Source organism: Stegostoma tigrinum, chromosome 18, assembly GCF_030684315.1.
Source record: "Stegostoma tigrinum isolate sSteTig4 chromosome 18, sSteTig4.hap1, whole genome shotgun sequence".
NCBI classification, from domain to species: Eukaryota; Metazoa; Chordata; class Chondrichthyes; order Orectolobiformes; family Stegostomatidae; genus Stegostoma; species Stegostoma tigrinum.
Window position 1 is genome coordinate 18859313 of NC_081371.1, and position 22558 is coordinate 18881870.

The 22558-nt window shown below is 37.0% G+C and overlaps 1 protein-coding gene across 2 annotated transcripts in view; it reads right to left on the minus strand.

Moving 5' to 3' along the window:
* Positions 1-907: 907 nt before the first annotated feature.
* LOC125460693 (peroxisome proliferator-activated receptor alpha-like) overlaps positions 908-22558 on the minus strand; it is a 72858-nt gene continuing 51207 nt past the window's right edge. For both annotated transcript variants that reach the window (XM_048548401.2, XM_048548402.2), the window contains exons 5-7: positions 20403-20602; positions 16570-17017; positions 908-6849 (exon numbers count right to left, since the gene is read on the minus strand). In XM_048548401.2, coding sequence (XP_048404358.1) covers positions 6602-6849; positions 16570-17017; positions 20403-20602 — 896 coding nt within the window. In that variant the 3' untranslated portion in view covers positions 908-6601. The remainder of the gene's footprint in view (positions 6850-16569; positions 17018-20402; positions 20603-22558) is intronic.

The following is a 22558-nucleotide window of genomic DNA, read 5'->3' on the forward strand; positions in this document are numbered from 1 at the left end:
TTGCCAGAGTCTAATCTCATAAAGTCACATCAGAGATAGGTGTTTCTGGCATTTTTACAAATGTTACTTAGTTCTGGTGGTAGTAGGGATATTTGGAACATACACTGTTCAGTTCCATTCCTGGACATGTATTGCAATGACAGTCTTCCATTCACGTAAAAAATAGCATATGATTAATTTTAAATAGAACCTCTATAAATAACATCAACCATTCCTTCTGTTCTTGAGAATCTGTTTATTGTTTTTAGAAAGATACAAGAAGATAAAGGTTTCTTAACTTGAAAGATAAGCTCGCTTAAAGTTTTACAGCAAAAGGCCATTCTGTATGTACAACATACCCCAAACAATCACAGCTCAAAAGGGTGCATTACAATCTAGTTTGGTTGTTAGAGCACTATCCCTTACTTTTAAGTTACAGAGAACATCCCAATACAAATATCAGTGAAAACAAAATCAATTTCACTATTGATTATTTCTACTATCGTACATACATTAATTCTCTCAATGGCAACATGCCCCACACAAAGTCCATGCTATACAAAATGTTGTAGTTCTCTGCACAAATTTAGATGAATTGTTGGATACATTTCATGATAAAGTGCAAAGTTAGCTTACATTTTTCTCTAAGATTTTCATGCTATTGCTTGGCTTTTAATCTGTTTCTCAGAAACAGCAACCATTTATATTTACACATGTTCTGGAAAAAGAAAGTAATTAGTTTAACCTGAGGAAAGAAAACTCTTATACCCATTATATATACATCTTAATTACAATGTAAAACATTTTACTGGTCTCAGTTTATAAAGGGCTTCGATGATCCCTGACCCAGAAGTATTGAAATAAATCCCTTTCAGTTGTTTTGTGTTTGGGATTCTCAGATTTCAGTATCATCTTGGTTAGGATCTCAAAACAGAAGGCAAATAATTGCTATGACAAAGACTAATATTTGTTTTCTTTTTAAAAAAGTAAAGCAGTAAGAACTGCCCATGGTTTTTTGTTTTTGCATCGCTAACCAAGAATGATCACTTCTATTTCAATACATTACTAAGAAGTGGATAATTTTCACATATAGATATTCTGGTGTGAAGGAACCAGAGCACTCTGATCTAAATACTGCAAAAATGCACACAATTTTTAGGTCATGATAGCTGGCAATATTCAGTCACCAGCATTCTATTTTTGTCCAATAGCAGAGATTTTACCTAAACTATACTTTTAAGAAAGATACAGGCCACTTCTTGTATGCGCACTAAGAGAAGGAATATATTCCATCATGTTTCAAAAGAATATTATAACTCAAATCTTTGTCACCTGTGAAATACTGTAAAATCTTCAGCAATTGTTAGGCTGTGTCAGCTTCCTTTGTTATAATACAAGATACAAAAAAGTAAATTCAACAGCTGATTTCAAGACTGGAGAAAAGTAACAAAACCAGTAACTATATAAAACATAGTACATATGGCAATCTACTTGCTTTGAGAACACTACAGTAATTAAGTCTCAAATACTCCCAAATAAAAGCTTATACTCTCATTGTCTAATCACCCTTATGATTCCAAAAGCACAATTTACATGTTTAGGCCTTACTGGACATTCCTAGCTCTCTTTAATATAACATATAAATATTGCAAGCATAAATGGCATTTGAGAAATTAAATACAGGGAAATAAGCACACCATATCTTAAAGCAGACACTGCTTCATTTGTTACTTAGTGAAGTTGGCACAACTAGTTTTATTGCTGTAAATAGGACACTATTGGACTCTGTGGGGTGTTTTCAGAATTAAATAGTTACCAAATTTTGCAATAGAAACATTTTCTGACTTTACAGAAACTATAAAGAGACAGTAATCATTTTTGACATCTTGAAAAACATTTTCCACATCAGTGGCCTGGTATAAAAAGACAACTTTAGGGTTAACAGTGTCATCCAAAAAGGGTGCTCTGTGAATTGGGCACATTGTTAAATTGAAAGGCATAAAAGGAGAAAGAAAGGGCACAGTGCATTATAAAAGTAAGCTTTTAAAACTCCAAATACATTCATTCAAAATCATAATCAATAGAATTGGTAATTACAGTGGTTCAGTGCTATCTAACATGTATAGAACATACTTTACCACATTGTAACCAAATCTCAAGTATAGTTATTCTATCTCTATTTGTGATGGTCCTCAGTTGGAATCCAGTACTCTTACAGCTAATTGGATACACTTTGGCACAGTGAGCTTTCATTTGTCAATGCTCCATCATTTTAGATTGCAATGTAATTATTACTATACCCCTTTTATTGCACTAAGATTATTGGAACTGAAATAGTGGTGACGAGAAAAATTTGGGTACCATTAAGAATTCTCATCAAGAAACAACAAAGGATGCCTTGGAGAAGAAATTTTGTGATTGCACAATGTTTCAAACATGTACCATGTTTGCATTGATTTGAGTTGCACTTTAGGATCATTTGATTTATTCTTCAATTTCCACAGAACTGAGAAACAAAGATGAATTGAGTAATACATTTTGGCAACTAATAAACTATCTTCATACTCCTAGACTTAATATATTCCTATTAAAAATAAAGATAATGGATTTATTGGCAAAAATGAAAATGAATAGTAAGCCCAATGAAAATGCAGAGGCAGTAAAGTTGAGAAAATGTTTATGTTTGATTGATTTGCTACTATATATCTATTTAAAAAAAGACAAAATTCTGTTAATTTTGGGATCATAGTAAGAAACTGACAGGCAAGTTCAAAGCATAGATTCATAGATGTTCTTTCGGGTTCAACATGTCACTTACAGTTGAATATAAATTCCTTTCATCACTGAAATCTGTGGAATATGATATATTTACAGCCCAATATTTGAAAGAAGCATTTGTTGCATTAAATGCAAATGTTACTGAATTAAAAAGGATTACCGAAAATGATTGATATTTAGGAAAATTAACTCGTGCATTCTTTCATGAGTCAACAAGTGAAGACTGAATTTTAAACTTAACCAAATAAGGATGTCATATTGCTGTGCTGTATTTACCTTTCGTTGACATTGTTATTTCACAGACTTTAATGTTTATTGTTTTTTTTTAAATGTACACAATTACACATTAAATTTCCTATATTTATTGGAGTTCCTTGGTTGAGCAAAGGAATGGCTTTATTCAAAATTGCTAAAGGACTCATTAAAAAAATTATGTATTTGACAAAAAAATACACTATATACAATACTATTTTTGTAGAAAAATACAATTTTATGCAACTGATGTGCAGTTACAGGATATGGAAGTTAAGATAGTGCTCAAGGCTCAAACATGAAGACAGATTACTATTATTTTGAGAGGGAAGGCAATTTGGCAGTACCATTCAATTTCTACATGTAAGTACAAACATACAACTGCTTAACTTGCACATTTTGTGTTATGATTATTGCTGGTTAATAAGAAGTTGATCTTGGCCACACTAAGTAAAATAATCAATTAGTTTTTCCCAGTTTTTTTAATCTAAATTTTGGCATGGGGAAACATCCAGCAGTCCCGAAGTAAATAATAAGCAAGCTAATTAAGGCATTATGTCACTTCACAGACAATTTGTTTTAATAATAGATGCCCCAAGCGAAAGAACAATTTGGCTTATAGATCTTTATTTAAGTTATGGGCTCCATAATGCACAAGCATTTAACTCTTGAACACCCATTCTGCAAAAATTAGCGATATTTTGAACTGTTTGTAAAAAGGAACAACAGACAAGTAGGGAAAAGGAATCTGACAACTAACACAAAGGAGAATCCAGAAGTCTCCAATGTGTCTTTGAATAGCTCACAGGAGACACAGGTGGACTAAACAAGGAACAGAAAGGTCTGTGCTGTGGACATGATTGAGGTACAAAATGTGCAATTTGCATCTGCCTTTATCAATGAAGATGATGTCCATTATGATAATGAAACGAGGCAATTAAAGCACAGCGCGTGTTAAAATTAGATAAGGAAAGCCAGCCATAATTAAAATTATTAAATCATCACAAACAACTGGGGTACGGCTGAGGATGTAGAGGTAAATTTCCAATTTTCCTGAGATCTGGTAGTAGTGGAAGAGAATGGGAGAATTGTGAACCTTTGTGCAAGAATAAACCTAGCAAATACAGATCAGTCAGTTTAACCTTTCTGGTAGGAATTTTCTAGAAACACTAATCCAGGATAAAATTAACAATTACATGGATAAATGTTGATTAAAGAAAGCCAGCATGGATTTCTAAAAGACAGTGTTTAACTAACCTGCCACGGTTTTTGGTGAGGTAACAGGAGGCTGAGGAGGGTAATGCAGTAAGTGATTTATATACACTTGCAAAGGAAATGATGGAAGTGTCACATAATCAGCTTGTCAGGAAAGCGGAAGTCCATGGTTTAAGGGTCAGAGTACCAATGCAAAACTGGCTGAGTGACAAGAAGCAGAGTAGTGGTAAATAGTTATTTTTCAGACTGTTGGAAGAATTGAGCTCTTCAGAGGTCAGTATTAGGACTTCTGCGTTTCTTGATATATATTTTACTTAGTGTACAGGACACATTTTCAAAATTTTCAGATAATGTCAAATTTGAATTATTGTGAAGAATGAGGAGGATCTTAAAGACTTCAGGAGTACGTAGGTTTATGGAATATATGGACATGTGACAGGAAGATCAAGAAAAAGCAACAAATTAAAAAGGGACAATAGGTTAGGCAAGTGCTTTAAAAAACACTGATTTATTGGAGGGCCTTGCTAAGTAACATGATAAAAATGCAAGAAGTAACAATGTTACCATGAACCTTTATAAAATGTTGGTTCTATATCAACTTGAGTATTTACTTTGTAAAAGTATGGAAGCTTTAGAACAGGTCTGGAAAAGATTTGCAGAAAATAATCCAAAGCAAATAATTAGAATCTGGAAAGTACTGTCTAAGAACGTTGTAAATTCAACTGTTGCTTGTGAAAGGGAAATGAGTAACCACTTTGAGAAAATAATTTGCAGGTCTGTGGGTTCAGGGTAGGACAGTGGAATTAGGAAAATTGCTCAGGCAGAGAATTGGCAATGACTGGGCAGGCCAAGTGGCTCCTCTTGAGTTGTAACCATTCTATGATTTCAATTATTAATAATCTGAAAGGGAACTCCTATTGCCCCTCTTTGAATGCAAAGAGATAACATATGCTTTAAAAACATTGAAGTCACTTTGTGTCAAAGTATTTATATATCTATCAGGAATATGATAACCTTCAAATTTAATTCATATTTTCTGGTTGTTTCATCTTAATAAAAAATTACCTTTAATAATAGATTTTCTTCAAATTGCTTTTTGCCATTGATGTAAAGTCTGCAATCAGTTTTTTTGAAAAAAATTCCAAAGGACATGCCAAGTTTGTAATCTGTAAGTACAGTAAACAGAAGATTGCCAGGGAAGACATCTTTTGAAAAGATGGAGATATTTCGGGTTACATTCTCAAAAGGAGAGATTACAGATTAGTGTGCTGCATCTTCTAGTGAATATCCATAATCAGTAAACTATGTAAGCTACATTATGCAATATTCTTTTGTACTTCATAGTAGTTCATACTACTGTTTGCAGTTTCAATTAATATTCAAAATTCCTTCTTTTCTTTTATTCTGTTTAAAATAGTAGAGACCTGACAGAATGGGTGCCTGCTCACTCTTGTAAGTTATAATTCAAATCAGAATCTCACTAAAGGTGAAAGCATTCTGATGTTGATATACCATAAGACCTTAATGTGTTATTTACATATTATAATTATGCTGATTGTATGTCATGAATCAGATACCTACTTTTAAAATAGTGGGGAAAAAAATGATTTTTGTCTGGAGACAGCAGGATGAAGAATGCTTAAACCATATCTGTAGTTCACAGTTGTGGATAAGCTAGCTGGTCTGTGTTTTTCTTTAATTGGCTGTTACTCAGTCTTGATTTTGTTTAATTTCTAAAATATTCTTCATTGATATTTCACCCACTTTACAGCAGTGGTTTTTCCCTTTCACTGTGAAAGTATACAATGATACATAGATTATATCAATTATTTAAAATTGTGCATGTTTAAAATTTTTGTTTTTAAGTTATGGCTGCAAACATAATGAGCTGCATAGTTTGAATTATTGTTTTGTATGCAATAAACGCAATGATTAAATTGTTGAAAGCAAGAGGTTTTATAAAATACCAGCAGAATCTCTCACTTTGGACTACTGAGTGCAATGATTAATGGTTATAGATTAATTACTCATAAGAAATGTATCCTTTTGGAGTTTAACTTTGTAATAAACTACTAGATTCTCATCTTATGTTAGAAAGTAATTGAACAGCTTGGTTATTTGAAGCCATGAAATTACATAATATAAATAGGTTACAAAGTACTTATAGGATTAATAAACCCAAATTATTTCAAATGTGCTCTACATTTGAGAGGTAACAAAATATGTTGTGGCCCAAGGTACAACTTTCAGCCGATCATATAAAGCAAACCTGAGAACATTGTGTATCTAACTATCGAGTAATACCTAAATCTTTGCACTCAATTATTCTTAGTGGACCTCCACAATTTATAATTATTGATAAAGTACTGCAATAACGTTAGTACATGTCCCTGTAAATTTCCTGTAGAAGTGGATGTAGAAAAGTGTCTGCTTCAGTCTTTTTGATCTTCTGAACAAGTTGAGCATGTTCTGTAACCAACTGGCGAAGGTCAGCCATCTTTTGGAGAAGTTTGGGAAACAGGTAGATAGCATCTGGATGATTGCTATGTAGATGGAGGCGAAGGGCTTGAACAATACTCTCTTGCATCTGTTCAATCTGTGATATATTGACCAAACCTGGTCGATCTATTAAAAAAAATTAAAACTGAATATTCAGAATTTAATTTTATAAATAATTATAAAACCTACATTTTAAAGATATATTTTAAATATTGAGCAATAGTCGTCTACCACTGTCAGAAGATCCATATACTTCTAATTGTGCAATTCCTTAACCCGTCAGTCCTGTCTCATGTTGAACCAGAGAATTTATAATCTCCTCCAGTCCTAAAATTTCCCTTTTCTTAACTCCTTTAATTTTGGCCTATTTGTCTCCATGTTTTAATGACGACACCATTAGCCGCCATTTAAAGAAATACTTACATCAGTTTGGTGGCAAATAATGGAAAGATTCACTTGTGCTGGAGAAATTTCACAGCGAGACCTTTAGAAAGAATCCATTAAAATATTGAAGCAGAACCAGATTTTTTTTTTGGTGACTATTGTGGCAGTAGCATTTTATTTGCCTTCTGAATTAGAAGTTTTCAGAACAAGAGTCATTCTACCCTTTAACACATTGGTCCCTCCACAGAAGATGTAAATCAAGCTGCCCCTTTCCAAAATCTTTCATCTACCAGGCTTAGAGACAGGACAGATGGAATTATCCAGACTAAGGATAGCCCTGCAGTTCAGCAATGATTTCCTGTGAGTCACCCTTTGGGCTTAGCATGGGAGGGAATCCCACCACAGATGATCTGCTGACCAGACCAAAAAAGAACCCAGACAGAAGTCAACAACCATGAATCATGCAAAAGACATGAATGCAGCATCGCTACATGATGGAGTGGTCTTTTACATTTGGCTAGAGAAAGTGTACAAATTTTTGCTAACCAATTCTCAATCCAAGCCAGTATATTACCATCCATGTACTTTGATTCTGCAAGACTTTATCAAAAGCTTTCTAAAAATCTAGTACACCACATCCATAGGTTCTTTTCACCCATTCTACTAGTTATATCCTGAAAAGAAATTCCAGTAGGTTTCTCAAACATTTCTCTTTCCGAAATCCATGCTGATTTTGTATAATTCTGTTAGAATGTGCTCTGTTATCACATTATTTATCTGGACCCAACACTTTTTCTACTACCAATGTTATGCTAACCAGTCAATCGTACTATTTTCTCCCCTTTTTAAAAAAAAACAAAAAAAAATTATTACATTTGCTATCCTCCTGCCTGCCAGGACTGTTTGCAGAATCTACAGAAGTTTGGAAGATGGTAACCAATGGGTACACTATTTCCGTGGTTTCCTCCTTTATTACTCTGAATATAGATTAGTAGGCCCTAGGGATTTATCACATTAAATTTAATGAATTTCTCCTGCATATTTTTTAAAGTTAGTATTAATCTCTTTCAAATTCACTTTCCCAATAGACCCTTGCTTGCCAAGCAATTCTAGGATGTTATTAGTATCTTCTGAGACTATAGAACTAAAGTAGTTGTCTAATTGTTCTCCATTCTCAATATTGCTGGTTTAAACTGCAAAGGGCCTACATTTGTCTTCAATAATCATTTTCTTTCTACATATTTAGAGAAACCCTTGCATTCCGATGTTACGTTTCTTGCAAATTTACTCATTCTATTTTTAACCTATTAATATATCTCAGTCTACCTTTGAATTCCAAACTGCTCTTAAACTTTTTTCTAGCAATTTTATAAAACTCATCTATGGACATAACACTGATCTTTGGATCTAATGCTGGAGGGTAGTGGTGGGAAATTAAGGTGGGAGTGTGTAGAGGTAATTGATATGCTTGTCTTTGTAGCTTGTAGCATTTGAGGGAGAAAAATGGGAGACAATTTTGAAAGGGCTGAGAGTTAAACCCAGGTTCATGTTGTCTGATATTGACTGAGAAATAGATTAAGAAGCATGTCTCTCTGAGGTCATGTCAAATGATACTGGTCACTTTCATAATACTTTATTTACTTAGCATGGGAGAAATCGTAGCAACTGGAGATGCCAGTCCTTCGGAACCAACTTCTAACTTTCTACTATTTTAAAATAACCAAATCAAAATAAAAAAATGCCAACAGTCTGTAACAGCCAGGGCAGCAAAATCAAAACAAAGGAAACTTATAAATTTGAATCAAATTATCATTTTGAGGGGGGGCAATGCACTCTCAAGCGATGTAAGTGATATTTCCCTTCAAGCAATTAAAAATGAAATACCAACTCAATGATGATGATGAAGATAATGAAGAACTAGAATAAGGAGCCTCAGAATCCTTAGAATAAGGATACACAGCCACATTCTCGCACACATCTAGCCATGCAAAGTGGTTGTTTCAGAGCTGCTTTGCCACAGCCATCAAGGAAGTCACTGCCATAACCGATCACCACTGCTAATGTGAACACCTTCCCAACTGCAAGATCCCCTTAATCCTGCTCACTGTCCTCTCCCCCTCGACTTCATTGCTTGCGTTATGACCCACTGGAATAGCACACTGGAAATCAAGCCCTGCTACTCCTGGGATCTTCACAAAAGTTAACAATTTTAAAAGGTACATAGAAATTCCCAAATTCCCTGAGTTTTAGACCTAGGTTGACAGAAAGCAGGATCACGTTTCTGTACTTAGCAAGAAAGAACCTATTTATTTGTAATAAATACTTAAGTTATAGATAAACAAATATGAACTGCTGACCTAACACACTCCTACTTAAAATTCTACCCTACGCACGTATCAACAGGCAGAAACAGGAAAATAATGTGAGTGTTAAGTAGAGGGAGAAAGTGGGGAGGCAGTTCAGTGGTACCTGGCCACAGAATTTGCTGAGACGATCCATGTGCTGATCAGAATGTTGATTTTTAATCTTCCATCACCAGATACTTTAAATGGCTTACAAGAGGCACAGGGTGACTGGCTCACACTTACAAAGATCTCTGACTTATTATTTAAAAGTCATAGCTTACAGAAACTGAAATAGAGAAATGAACTTGCTATCTTCAGGCTTGAGGTACTTTTTTCCACATTAGAGAAACAGCTCATTTCCTTCCAAAGGTCTGATGGGTTCTGCTTCAAATGTTCATACCCTAGGCTGTTCAGCTACTCGGCAGCAAGTCACATTGTTGTTAGCATGCAGGAGGTCTGTGTAATTGATAACGGGTTATCATTTCACAGATCAATCAGCTATTTGTTGCTAGCCAAATCTCTATTTGTACACAGCTCTGTGGCTTCAGCTAGTTTTTAAACTGGGCTTTCCCCACTGCTTGAACTGACTACTAAACCAAAAACTGTGTTTACAGCACTAGCAATGAGTGTGAGGTAATCTGCTTTTAAGAAATGCAGCAATCTTACAGTAATTCTTGGTTTTTAAAATGTTCTTTTCCCACTTCAGTCCACAAATCAAAAAACGTAGAAAAATTTAAACATATTTCCACCCTTTAAAAAAATAGAAATGCCATTTTAAAAAGGAATGTCAATGCAAAATATTTGATACGCAAACAAAAATGTATCTATTCTTCCTCCTCCCTTATACCATCTTAGCATTTCTTAAAACTAACTTGTCCAAACTTTTTATTCTTCAGGTAATGCATCTGAAATTACATTAATTTTTCCATTTGAATAGTCTTGCATGGTGAGTTTTCAATTTTTCAATAAAGACCAGTGGATTGTGATCAGTAAACATTAGTATTTCATTGTTACTGTGTTGGGCATTGATTTCAGTGTTGAAAAGCCATCAATCCAAAATTCTCTTTCTACAATAGGGTACTTCTCTTGACACCGATTTAGTCACTCAGAGAAGTACCCCACTGGCATCTCTATTCCCAACTCACCATCCTGCAACAAGTCTGCACCTATGCCCAAGACTCCAGCACCCACTTGCCATTTTGAAAGGTCTGAAAAAAAAAGGTGACCAACACTGGTTCATTTATGAGAAATGTCTTCAGCTTCTCAAAGGCTGTTTAACATTTTGCTAACCATATCACTTTTTCTTGTTTCTGTAACAAATTTGTTGAAGATACAGCCATTGTGGTGACAATACACACAACTTTCCAGTAAAATATACATTCTTCAAAACACATGATTTTTCATTTAATTTTAAGAATTAATTAAGAATTCTATTAGACCCCTCACTTTTGTTGTTCTTAGCAGTACTTGCCCTTATGTCTTGGGTAACTTAGTCTTGCTTTTTCCAATTTTGACTCAATGTATTACCAAGTTAACTAACTGTATTTGCTTAAACAGGCCTTTTACTTGTCTCATATGCTCTTCACGTGTTCAGTATCACCACAGCATCATCTAAAGACACTTTAGTTACAAACCCCAGCTCTGACTTGATTCATAAGCCTCTGGATTCTAACTGGCGTGTTCTTTAACATAAAATGTCATTATTCAAGGTAACCCAGTTGGTGTAATGAAAGCCAAAAATTCCTTTAACCATTGATGTTAATGGCACTTATCAACTCCACTGCAATTGATCAATCTTAGAAAGGAGTGAAGTACTACGAACCCTATCAATGCAGTCTTCTAACAATAGATTTGTATCCAATGCTGTCTCCTTAACCGCACTTACCTTTTTGTAATCTAGATAGGTCCTAAACTGGAGATTCCAGGACTAATAGAAAGTGAACGCCAGCTGTTTTGATTAGATTAAATCAAGTGGTTGCCCAGCATGGAGGGAATCTCTATTTGCAGCCAAATTGTTGTCCTGGACTCAACCAAGAAGGATGCTGTTTTGTATATCCATCCTAAATCTCCCACATCCACATCACACGTAGCTAATGTTTCACATCCCGGTATCTCTCTACTGGTTACCTTATACAGTCTCAGTAGTTTTACCAGAGCCTCTCATTGTCCTTTCTCTAAATATGAGAACACCAAATCTAACTGTCTTAGTATTTTTGGTAGCTAGCTAAATTGTAGGAGGTTTGCTTTATTGTACATTGGACTTATTTCTCCATCGTCTTCCATTGACCTTTCCACATAATAAAAATTTGTTCCTCCTCTTTCACTACAATGATACATTTTCAGCATATTTATGTGACATAATCAACACTTCTTCCTACAGTCAGAAATACTTTCAAAGAAGTCTCTTTATTAAACCTCTTAACTACTTTGTATGGGAGTGAATTTCACTTTCACAGGTTCTCATTGCAAAAGGAAACAGTGAATAACTTGTCTCTCACTTAAAATGTTCTAGCTACTGAATTTTTCTCTGCCCATTGTTTCGTTTTCACCTGTGGAATTTTTAAAATGTACTTGCGCTACCTTATATGCTCCAATGAATTTTTCTAGAAAAGTTGACACAATCTGATACTGATTATTTCAGAGATAATAGGAACTGCATATGCTGAAGAATCCAAGATAACAAGGTGTGGAGCTAGATAAACACAGCAAGCCAAGCACCATCTCAGGAGCTTGGCCTGCTGTGTTCATCCAGCTCCACACCTTGTTATCTCTGATATTGATTATTCATCTTTTTGATTCATGAATCTCTTCCCATTCAGTCTTTTATCTCATGCAGCTGATTTCAATTGTTTCAAACTGAATTACTAATGATTTCCTAGAAAACTTTAGACAAGTTGGAACCCTGATTTAATTACAATTAATCAAATTGATAATCATTAACGAGAAAAAGTACTCAACTTTTTCATTACCCACTAGTCATTATTGTCCTCAAAGAAACAGCTTTTCGAATTTGGGTAGAGTGCTGGAAACCAAGCCAGAAATGGGCTACAAGGTGATGTCAAGTAGAATTGCTGGCAACAATGCATCCTCAGTAGCGTTTATTATAAAAGAAGTAATAGTTGAGCATTTAGAAACATAATATAATAGAGCAGAGTCAGCACGGTTTCATGAAGATGAAATCACGTCTGATAAATTTATTGCAGTTCTTTGAGAAGGTAACAAGCAGGGTAGATTCAGGCGAACCAGTAGACATAGTATATTTTGATCTCCAAAAAGCATTTGATAAGGTACTGCACATAAAGCTACTTAGTAAGACAGTAGCCCATACTGTTGTGGGTATAATATAGATAAATACTATATCATAGGGCTGCTTTCTCTGAGAGAGTAATGATTGGTGGTAGTTTAAAATAGGGTAATCACACCGCTAGTAAGAGGAAAGTTGTGAAGGAGAGTTATTCCAAGTGACCTGAGTTCGTGTGGGAATTGAATCCACACTGTTGGCATTGCTCTGCATCACAAACCAGCTGACCAGCTAAATGAGATGGCTGATTATCTTTTATTAGTTAGCCTTGCTCTCACCATACAGTGTTGGGATAAATGAGCCATTTTCAGGATGGCAACCTAACTAGTGAGTGCCACAGAGATCAGTGCTTGGGACATAACTCTCTACAATGCACATTAATTATCTGTTTGACGGGAATGAATGTACAGATGGGAGGTTTGTGGATGAAGCAAAACTACTTTGGAAGACAAGTAATGAGGATAACATGAATCTGGGCAGCATAGTGGCTGTGCGGTTACCACTGCTGCCTCACAGCGCCAGGGACCCGGGTTTGATTCCTCCCTCGGGTGATGGTCTGTGTGGAGTATGCACATTCTCCCCATGTCTGCATGAGTTTCCTCCCACAGTCCAAAGACATGCAGGTTAGGTGGGTTGGCCATGCTAAATTTCCCATAGAGTTCAGGGATGTATAGATTTGGTAGGTTGTAGGGATGCTCTGAAGGTCAGTGTGGACTTGTTGGGCTGAAGGGCCTGTTTCCACACTAAGTATTCTATGATGTATGATCTCCCTGATGAGCTCAATGCATTCTATGCTCATTTTGAGTAGGTGGTCAGGGAAATGATGATAGGTGCCAACAGTGACCAGTCTCTGGCATATCTTTAACATCCTCAAAGGCATCAATAGTATCTCTAACTCAAAAGGAAGAAGTAACATCATTGTATCTGAATAGTGTGAGATGAAGACTGTGTCAATGACCACAGACAATATTATTATGCTGTTCCAGAGGTTTACAGCAAAATTACTCTAAATGAGGAAAGCTAGCTTTGCTGTTGCTGATGTGGTAGAATTGTTTGCAATCAACAAACAGTAACTATCCCCAAAAGACTTACTGCCGATAGAGGCCCACTGAAAACACAAACTGTGGTAAAACAGCACTCTAATAGAGTTCTGTCAATGAAATAATTGACAAGAGTTTTAACTCCTAGAAGGGGCAACAGATGACCCAAACAGAAACAGAGTGTAAAAGTGAATAGGCTAAGCAGATGTCATTAACTGTTACAGAGAGATCAAGGAGAAGCAAAAAAGAAAACCATCTAAATAGTGTAAATTTTCAATGTTGATCCCTTTATCTCTTTGAATAGGCCCTTGCTGTTGCACACTGCTTTCAACTCAAAACCAAACTCCATGAGTCCATAATATCCTTGATCTGACAGCTGTTTCTCACCTATCCATCCCACCCTTCCTACTGACCAATCTCCACTACTCCCTACCTGTGTCCACCTATCACCATCCCACCTCCCTTCCGCAGCCTAACACACACTATTTATTTTCCAAGCTCCCTTCCCCCTCCTCAGTCCTGATGAAGGGTGTAAACCCAAAACATCGATCTTTCCCTGATGCTGCCTGACCTACTGTGTTCCTCCAGCTCCACACTATATCAACTCTGACTCCAATATCTGCAGTTCTTGCTATCTACAGTACACTTTCTTCATCCAAGTCATTAATATGTATTGTAATTAAGCGTAGCCGGAGCACCAATCCCTGGGGCATTTCTGCTCTGAGAAAGGGTAACCAGACCTGAAACGTTAACTGTTTTTCCCTTCACAGATGCTGCCAGACCTGCTGAGCTTTTCCAGCAACGTCTGTTTTTGATCCTGTGACATTTCACTAGTTACAGGTTGCCATTGAGTAAGATCACGGTTGATTTGTTTGTGTTTCAAATTTCAGGCTGGTTCAGTTTGGGTACGTCACCAGCCAGCCCAGAGTGAGAGTGTGAAATTATTAGCTTTGGTGCTTCTCCTGCTTCTGGGCCCCTTACCACACACTCACTCCTGCAACCTTCCCACGTGCATCTTTTAAGTGTCCAGAATTAGGAACAATAGTCACAGCAATGCCAAAGTGTTTTACAAAGGTTCAATAAAACTTCAGTTTTTGTATTCTATGCCTCTATGTATAACGCCCATCAAAAGCTCACATTTTGGGACTGTACACTTTACAACCATTGTTTTGTCATACATTTATGCATAATTTGATTCATAGTATCCAACCAGCTCCGTTTCTTTGAACTGGCACAATGTAGTATCTGGACAGCAGCATCCAAATTACATTTTGCTTTGAATTATGCCTTTTTTTTTCCATTTTAAGTAGAAACTAACTACGCTTGCAAAAGTCCAACAAAGGAAGATGAAATAGGACAGCAAAGTATTGCTGATTGTGGAAATCTGAGATGTAGAACAAAATTGCTGGATATACTCAGCAGGCCATACAGCATCTATGGAGAAAGAAAGGTAAGCAACATTTTAGGTCCACAACCTGCACTAGTTGTGAAAAAAAGTCTCTGTATCTGTGTTTCTCTCTACACAGATGCCACCAGGTGTGCTGAGCATTTTGCACATTTCCCATTACTACTGGATTAAAAATAACGCATTGTGATAGCCCTCAAAAAAGCAATCAAGACTTCTTCAGAACGTCTTATTCCCCTTCAGTAAGAAACTCAACAGCAGTAGCATTAGATCTGGGGAAGGGCAGGGGACCAAGGCTAAGGAGCGGAGTTAGGTTTAACTTGCATTCACCTCTGGTGGTGCTCAGGTGGCCGCTGCGGATGACAAATCGTCATGAGTGTTGGCGACGATGTGTGCACACATGTGTGTGCATATGGCAGGGTACACACACATGTCATGCATTCCACACCCCCCCCCCCCCCCCAACCGCCTCTTACATTCCACATACTGAGTGGAATCTTCCAGTTCCAAAGATAGGCAGTATGCTGGTGGAAAAACAACTGTTTGGTGGTCAGCCCAGCTCCTCCTCACCACATCAATAGGACTGAGAACCAGACATCAATGCAAAAGAAATTGTCAAGTCAAAGAGAAGTCAGGGAACTAGTTTTTATTTATGTGATTTTTTCATTTGTGGTAGTAAATCTTGAGGAAGACCTGTGATTTTATTGTTAAAATCTTCATCAATACTAAGGTGCCGAACATATTACCATCCCTAAAATAAATAAAAGCCATGCAATGTTCCTGCTCCTCTGATGCTGCCTGCTGTGATCCTCCAGATCCACATGGTGTTGTCTCTGACTCCGGCATCTGCAGTTATTGCTATCTCAAAGTCATCCAATTACATGTTTTCAATGTATTGTCCTTCTCTGCTGACTATTCCTGTGATCGCCAAGCCACCCAACTTTCTGTGTGTAAGTTTGTTCAAATTGTGGGTGAACATGTAAGATTTTTGCACTGACGGTCCCTGTCATATTTAAGCATCAGGATAGAGGGACCAGAAGCACGCGCTTCTCTACAGCTGATAAAGATGCATCACAATTCATGGGTTTTGGCTGAAGTGACACCCCCAGAAGTTATGGTACCATTTTTATAGAGAGCTGTAGAGTGTTTATCACTATTGATCAAGGAAAGTCTGGGTCAACGTCACTGACAAAACAAATTCTTAGCTTCATCTCAGATATTGCTGTTGTTAGTACAGGTGTAATCAGGAATTCCACTCTTCCTGTAATGTGAAAAATTGAGCTCGTAAAACAATGATTAATTACAATAGTGGAAGAACTGTCCGGTTGAAGTGCTATTTAACTTTGTGTTTTACCAGTAATTCATTCTTACCTCCAGAAAGAATGATGGCGGCCACAAAGAGAGCCAAATCACTATCATCCAACTCTAGTGCATTGAACTTCATGGCAAACTCAAACTTGGGTTCCATTATTTCATTAAAAGGTTTCCGCAGGCTTTTCAAGAACTCTCGGGTCATAAAGCCGTTCCCATAAACTACCAGCAGCCCATCTTTATTCATAATGGATGCCAACATGGCAAATATGGCTTCATAAACTCCATATTTTAACAGGGTCACTTGATCATTGAGGTCAAGGTTTATGAATTCAGGGATACATTTGGCAAATTCTGTCAGTTCTCTTACTGTTTCCACAGATGTACACTGGCAGCGTTGAAAGATTCTAACTTCAGCTTCTTTGTTCTGGATGCCGTTTACTGCTTGTTTTGATACTAGATTCTCTTCTGCTAGACGCAACGTCTCCATGTCATGAATGACAAATGGCTGTAAATTTTATATTCAATAAATTAGTAAATATTAAAATATTCTTCTTTGCAATATAGTCAGAACAAAATTAGACTTCATTTTAGTTCTTTCTACTTAATTTTCCCAAACTTTCCTGTGTTTTAATTTGCTCCAAATCCTTTATACCCATCACCTCGACACTTGTTAAACACTGGTTTTCAGTTAAGCATTATCTCAATTTCAAAATTAGAATTTTTTAGTTCCATGTCCGAACTGTTACCTATTTCTGAGATAGTAGGAACTGGCGATGCTGGAGAATCTGAGATAACAAGGTGCAGAGTGGGATGAACACAGCAGGCCAAGCAGCATCAGAGGAGCAGGAAAGCTGACATTTTGGGTCTGGACCCTTCTTCAGAAATGGGGGAGGGGAAGGGGATTCTGAAATAAATAGAGAGGGGGAGAGGGAGAGGTGGATCAAAGATGGATGAAAGAGCAGATAGGTGTAGAGGAGACAGACAGGTCAAGGAGGTGGGGATGGAGCCAGTAAAGGTGAGTGTAGGTGGGGAGTTAGGGTAAGGGGTGGTCAGTCAAGGGAAGATGGACTGGTCAAGGAGGCGGAGATGAGGCTGGTAGGTAGGAGGAGGAGTCAACAGGTGGTAGAAAGGACGGACACAGAGAAGCGGGGACGAGCTGGGCTGGTGTCAGTGGTGGGGAGATTTTGAAGCTCGTGAAGTCCGCATTGATACCATTGGGCTGCAGGATTCCTAAGCGAAATATGAGGTGCTGTTCCTGAAAACTTTGGGTGGCATCATTGTGGCACTGGAGAAGCCCAGGATGGACATGTTGACCAAGACGTGGGAGGGGGGAGTTGAAGTGGTTCGCGACTGGGAGATGCAGTCGTTTGTTGCAAATCAAGCGTAGGTGTTCCACAAAGTGGTCCCCAAGCCTCCACTTGGTCACCTTTTCTGTGGTCTCCAACAACTCTACAATCCTCAGATATCTGCACTGTTCCAAATCTGACCTTCTAGGCTTGCTGGGTTTTAATATCAAATGAGCATTGGAAACCACATTTCAGTTTTCCAGATCCTGAGTTTTGAAATTCCAGCTCTTGCCCACTCTACCTCACTAATTTTCTTCTTGAGTGAATCCCTTAAAAGCTACTTGATTGACCACATTTTTGGAGATTTGCCTTAAACTTACGTGGCTTCATATCAAAAAAAGTTAGACAACATCCCATAAAAGCTATTTTACTAATGGTAGAGCAAGCTGAATCATACATAAGACCACAAGATGTAGGATCAGAAGCAGGTCATTCAGCCCATTAGATGAGCTCCACCATTCAATTAGGTCATGGCTGATCTGATAGTCCTCAATTCCACTTCCCTGCCTCATTTTTAACAGGACTATTTTCAGTTTTTACTTAAGGGCAAATAAATGCGTTATTAAATTGAACAAAGAAACTGCAAAATAAGAGTTTACTTTCTTCACACAGAGTATATTTACTGGAAGGAATAACTTCTTTGATTCTGTAAAAACTGTAAGTATCTATAAGAAAAAGTTATCAACGGAAAACACCATAAAGCCCACTGGATGGCGAGCTGGCTGATATTACCAATTTGCAAAAAAAAATCAAGATGAGGAGTTTGGATAAAGAAAATTAAAAGATAAATTCGGATAAAAAAAGTATCAATTTTGTCCTTCAACTCTTTCAATCCATCAGGAACAAACATAATGGCTGTGAAATGATCATGGGTTTTAGCATCTATGCTTTGATTAGAAGACTAAATCTCCGCAGTGACAAAATAGAGTTTAAATCCCCAAGTGTTCACAATGCTGCAAATATACTGAATGTCACTTATAAAATGTATTTTAAGTTATCACATTCTCAACTTGTTCAAAAATTTGATGTCGAATCAAATATTTTGTTTCTTGAATTTCCATGCTACAGGACAACAAGTTACGATGAACCTTTGAATTCTATGCACCGATTCTTGCCTCATTTTCTTTCCATCATATACCCAGCAGGTACGGCAGGCAGAAGAAAAGGAAGATGGATATGAGGAAAAGAATAAAATATCAAGAGTTTCTGGAGGATAATAATGACAATCATGATGCTGACAATGATTATCTCACCCAAAACTAGCAAATACTATTGCTAACTGCCCCCTTCCTCTGTTTCATCCTGTGTCTTCTCCCTTTTGTATCCTCCATAAATAAAACCAAAACGGAGTACAACACTACATGAACAATTGGGTGGACTGATTAGCTTAGTGAAAATGTACTTTTATGACATTCAAGACAAAATTTTACAATATAATGAAATATTTTAAAACATTAAATTTAATATGGTCATTCATTTTGACAGGGAGCATTAGGCATGGAATTTAAAATAAAAAATATGATTCTTAAGGCATTGGAGGGTCAGAGGGATCTTGTTACAGTGTTAGAAGAGATTGAGAAAATAATGTAGGACCCTGGTGATTTATAAATAAGGCCATAAAGTTTAAAAAAAAGAACTGCAAAGTAATAATGAACCTGTAGAACAGTAGTTGTGCCTCAATTGCAGTGCAGCATCCAATTTCGGGCACACTACTTTAGGAAGGATGTGAAGGCTTTAGAGGCAATGCAGAAAAAAAACACTAGAATAGTTCTAGGGATGAGGAACATCAGTTAATTGGACAAATTAAAAATGCTTGTGCTATTTCTTGAAACACAGAAGAGATCTGATGGTGGCATACAAATTAATGAGATATGTAGACAAGTACGTTGAAACTACTCCGGCAGAAGAGTCAAATAGACCAGAGAAAACTGAAGATGATTTGCAAAAGCAGCAAGAGAAAGATGAGGGAATAAAAGATTTTACTCAGTGAATGGTTAGGAACTGGACTGCACTATCAGAAAGTGTGGGTGGGGGGCAGATTCAATAGTCTTCAAAACAAAATTGGATAATCTGAAAATAAAAAAAAGTTAGAGGAAAAAGAACAGTGGAATATAACCAGATGCATTGATCTTTCAGAGGGCCAAGGACTAAATGACTTCTTGCCTGTAATCATTTTCTGACTATGATTCTATAACAGTCCTTTACAAATGCAGAACTCAACATTAACAACGACAAGCACTGTGAAAGTGTGTTGATTTCAACAAAGATGATAAACCATCAAACAATGAAATACTGACAGAATGAATATTGAGTGCAAAGACTGTCAAACCTTTGGTCAAATTTGATGCAATATCTGTAAACTACATCTGACAAAAATAAAAGAAATGAAAACCAATCTAAGATCTTATTCTCATGGAGGATATTGGAGAAAGAAGAAAATGCTCCCATAGCTGCATTGAGACACCAAATTCTTTATACCCACTTTAATTACTGTATGTATGAATAAAGAAATCAAATTAATGGGGAGGAAATACAAATACTTACTGGGCTATTAGCTTTTCCTGTCAAAATGGCTCGAGCTTTGGACTTGGTCATGTTAAAATTCTTCAGGTAAGACTCATACATGTGTTTTGCAAGACATTTTAGGTCAGCCATCTGTGAATTCTGAACGTCTTGCTCTAGAGTTAGAATCTCTGCTTTTAATTTCTCCTTTTCCGATTGAGGCATTCTACCAAAACGGATAGCTGTGAAGGTAGGAAAAAAAAAATTAATTTTTATCCTTCAGCTCATGTTGACCCTCTTATCCCGCTCACCCCACTTCAATTTACACTAACACAAAAACTCAGTCTTTCCTTTCTGAAGTTCATACTGGCACTTTTCTTCTTCCTTTTCAAGGTTTTCTTTTTCTCCCCCCCGCCCACCCCACCCCCGCTTTACTGTAATTCATCTACTCTTTTTCCGCGCCATCTCCACAGTCCTCCTCTCCACTCTCCTCCTCAAAATAACTCCAATCATTCTCTGTCTTTCCAAACACTGCTTCTGGATCGCACATTATAGTCAACACCATTCCTCAAGTTCTGTGTCTCATTAATCTCTAAGCAATAGAATGCAACTGCGTGAAAATTGCTGAAAAATCACTACAATTTGTACCTAAAACACATGATAGGTTTCAGGGGCTCAGAATCACAACAGCAGGTTGCAACGTTCACTTTCATTCACAATATGAACAAGCACTAAGTCACTTGATGTTAACTTTGATTGACATATATGAAAATGCAATAAAAACAGAATGTGCTGGAGAAACTCAGCGGGTCTGATAGTATGTGGAGAAAGAGAGAAAAACAAGGTTAATGTTTTGAGTGCAATGATTCTTCTTTGCAACTGAAAGAGGCAAGAAAATAATGATTTCCATGCTGCTGACAAAAGGAGCAGGGCACAAATAGAACAGAAGAAGTGGTCCAGATCAAAAGGTAAAAGCAATAGTCATTGTAGTGGAGATCATGTGATGGCACAGAAAGTGGTTATGGTCAAAATATTCAATGCTTTCAAGGAGGAGTGACAGAGGGCTGAAGGGATCAAAGGTTATGGGGGGAAAAAAATTCAGAAAGAGAATACTGAGTCAGATGATCAGCCATGATCATATTTAAAACCATGAAGGCTCAAGGGCTGAATGGCTTACTCCTGCTCCACTTTTCTATGTTTTAACATACAGAAGAAGAATGGCTGTAAAATAGTACATCTTAATAGCACAAAATAGGTGAGCTCTGCTCAGCACAAACCCAGGCAACTGAGAAATGACTTGGGGCATGGGTAATCGAATGTAGGAATAGTTTGACCATGAATTGATGCTGCCAGAATTGCTCAGTTTCTTCAGTACACTAATTTTTATTAAATTTCAGATCTCCAGCATCTGAAAATGCGAATTGTGAAAAAATGCAACACTGGAAAGATTATCAGACTACCCAACAGTCAAGTGGGGGAAAGCTAGCAGTATATCATTGGTATATCATCAGCTCTGAGGAAGGATCACCAGACCCGAAATGTTAACTCTTGAATTTTTCCTCACAGATGCTGCCAGACCTGCTGAGCTTTTCCAGCAACTTCTGGTTTTGTTCCTGATTTTCAGCATCCACAGTCCTTTCGTATTTTATTTAGTATAACATCTTTTCACATGGAAAGGTAACACTGCTCAAGAGTTGAGATTTTAGAAGTCTTTATGAAGTCAATATTAAGACCCACAAGGATAGGTTTCCCATGTAAGATATAGGGCACCATTTTATAATCCTTAAATCAAGTTCTTACTGTACAGTAGGAGAATTATTTTAAACTTAATATTAGCCATTTAGATTTTCCAAGGCTCAGGAAAACTGGAAGCTAGTGGTATTTGGAGGTAACCAGGTCAAACACATACACTTTTTTCATAACACAGCTTGTGAGTTGAGAGAGCAGGAATGCTCATTCCAGCAAATATTCTGCCAAATGTGACCTCCTTTTGTTATTTTGGCTGATGCCCAACCATAATGCCTCAGTATTTACCGACTGCTTTCTCATATAGTGGCTGTGAAGCCCGTCCCTCCAACTTATACCACAAGGTCTGTCTGTCATCTTCCTGCCACAGTCTGAGCCCCATCCACCATACCCAGTCTTTTCCAATGCCTGCCTCTCCTGCCTCCTAACAGTGAAGCTGTGTTATGAAAAAA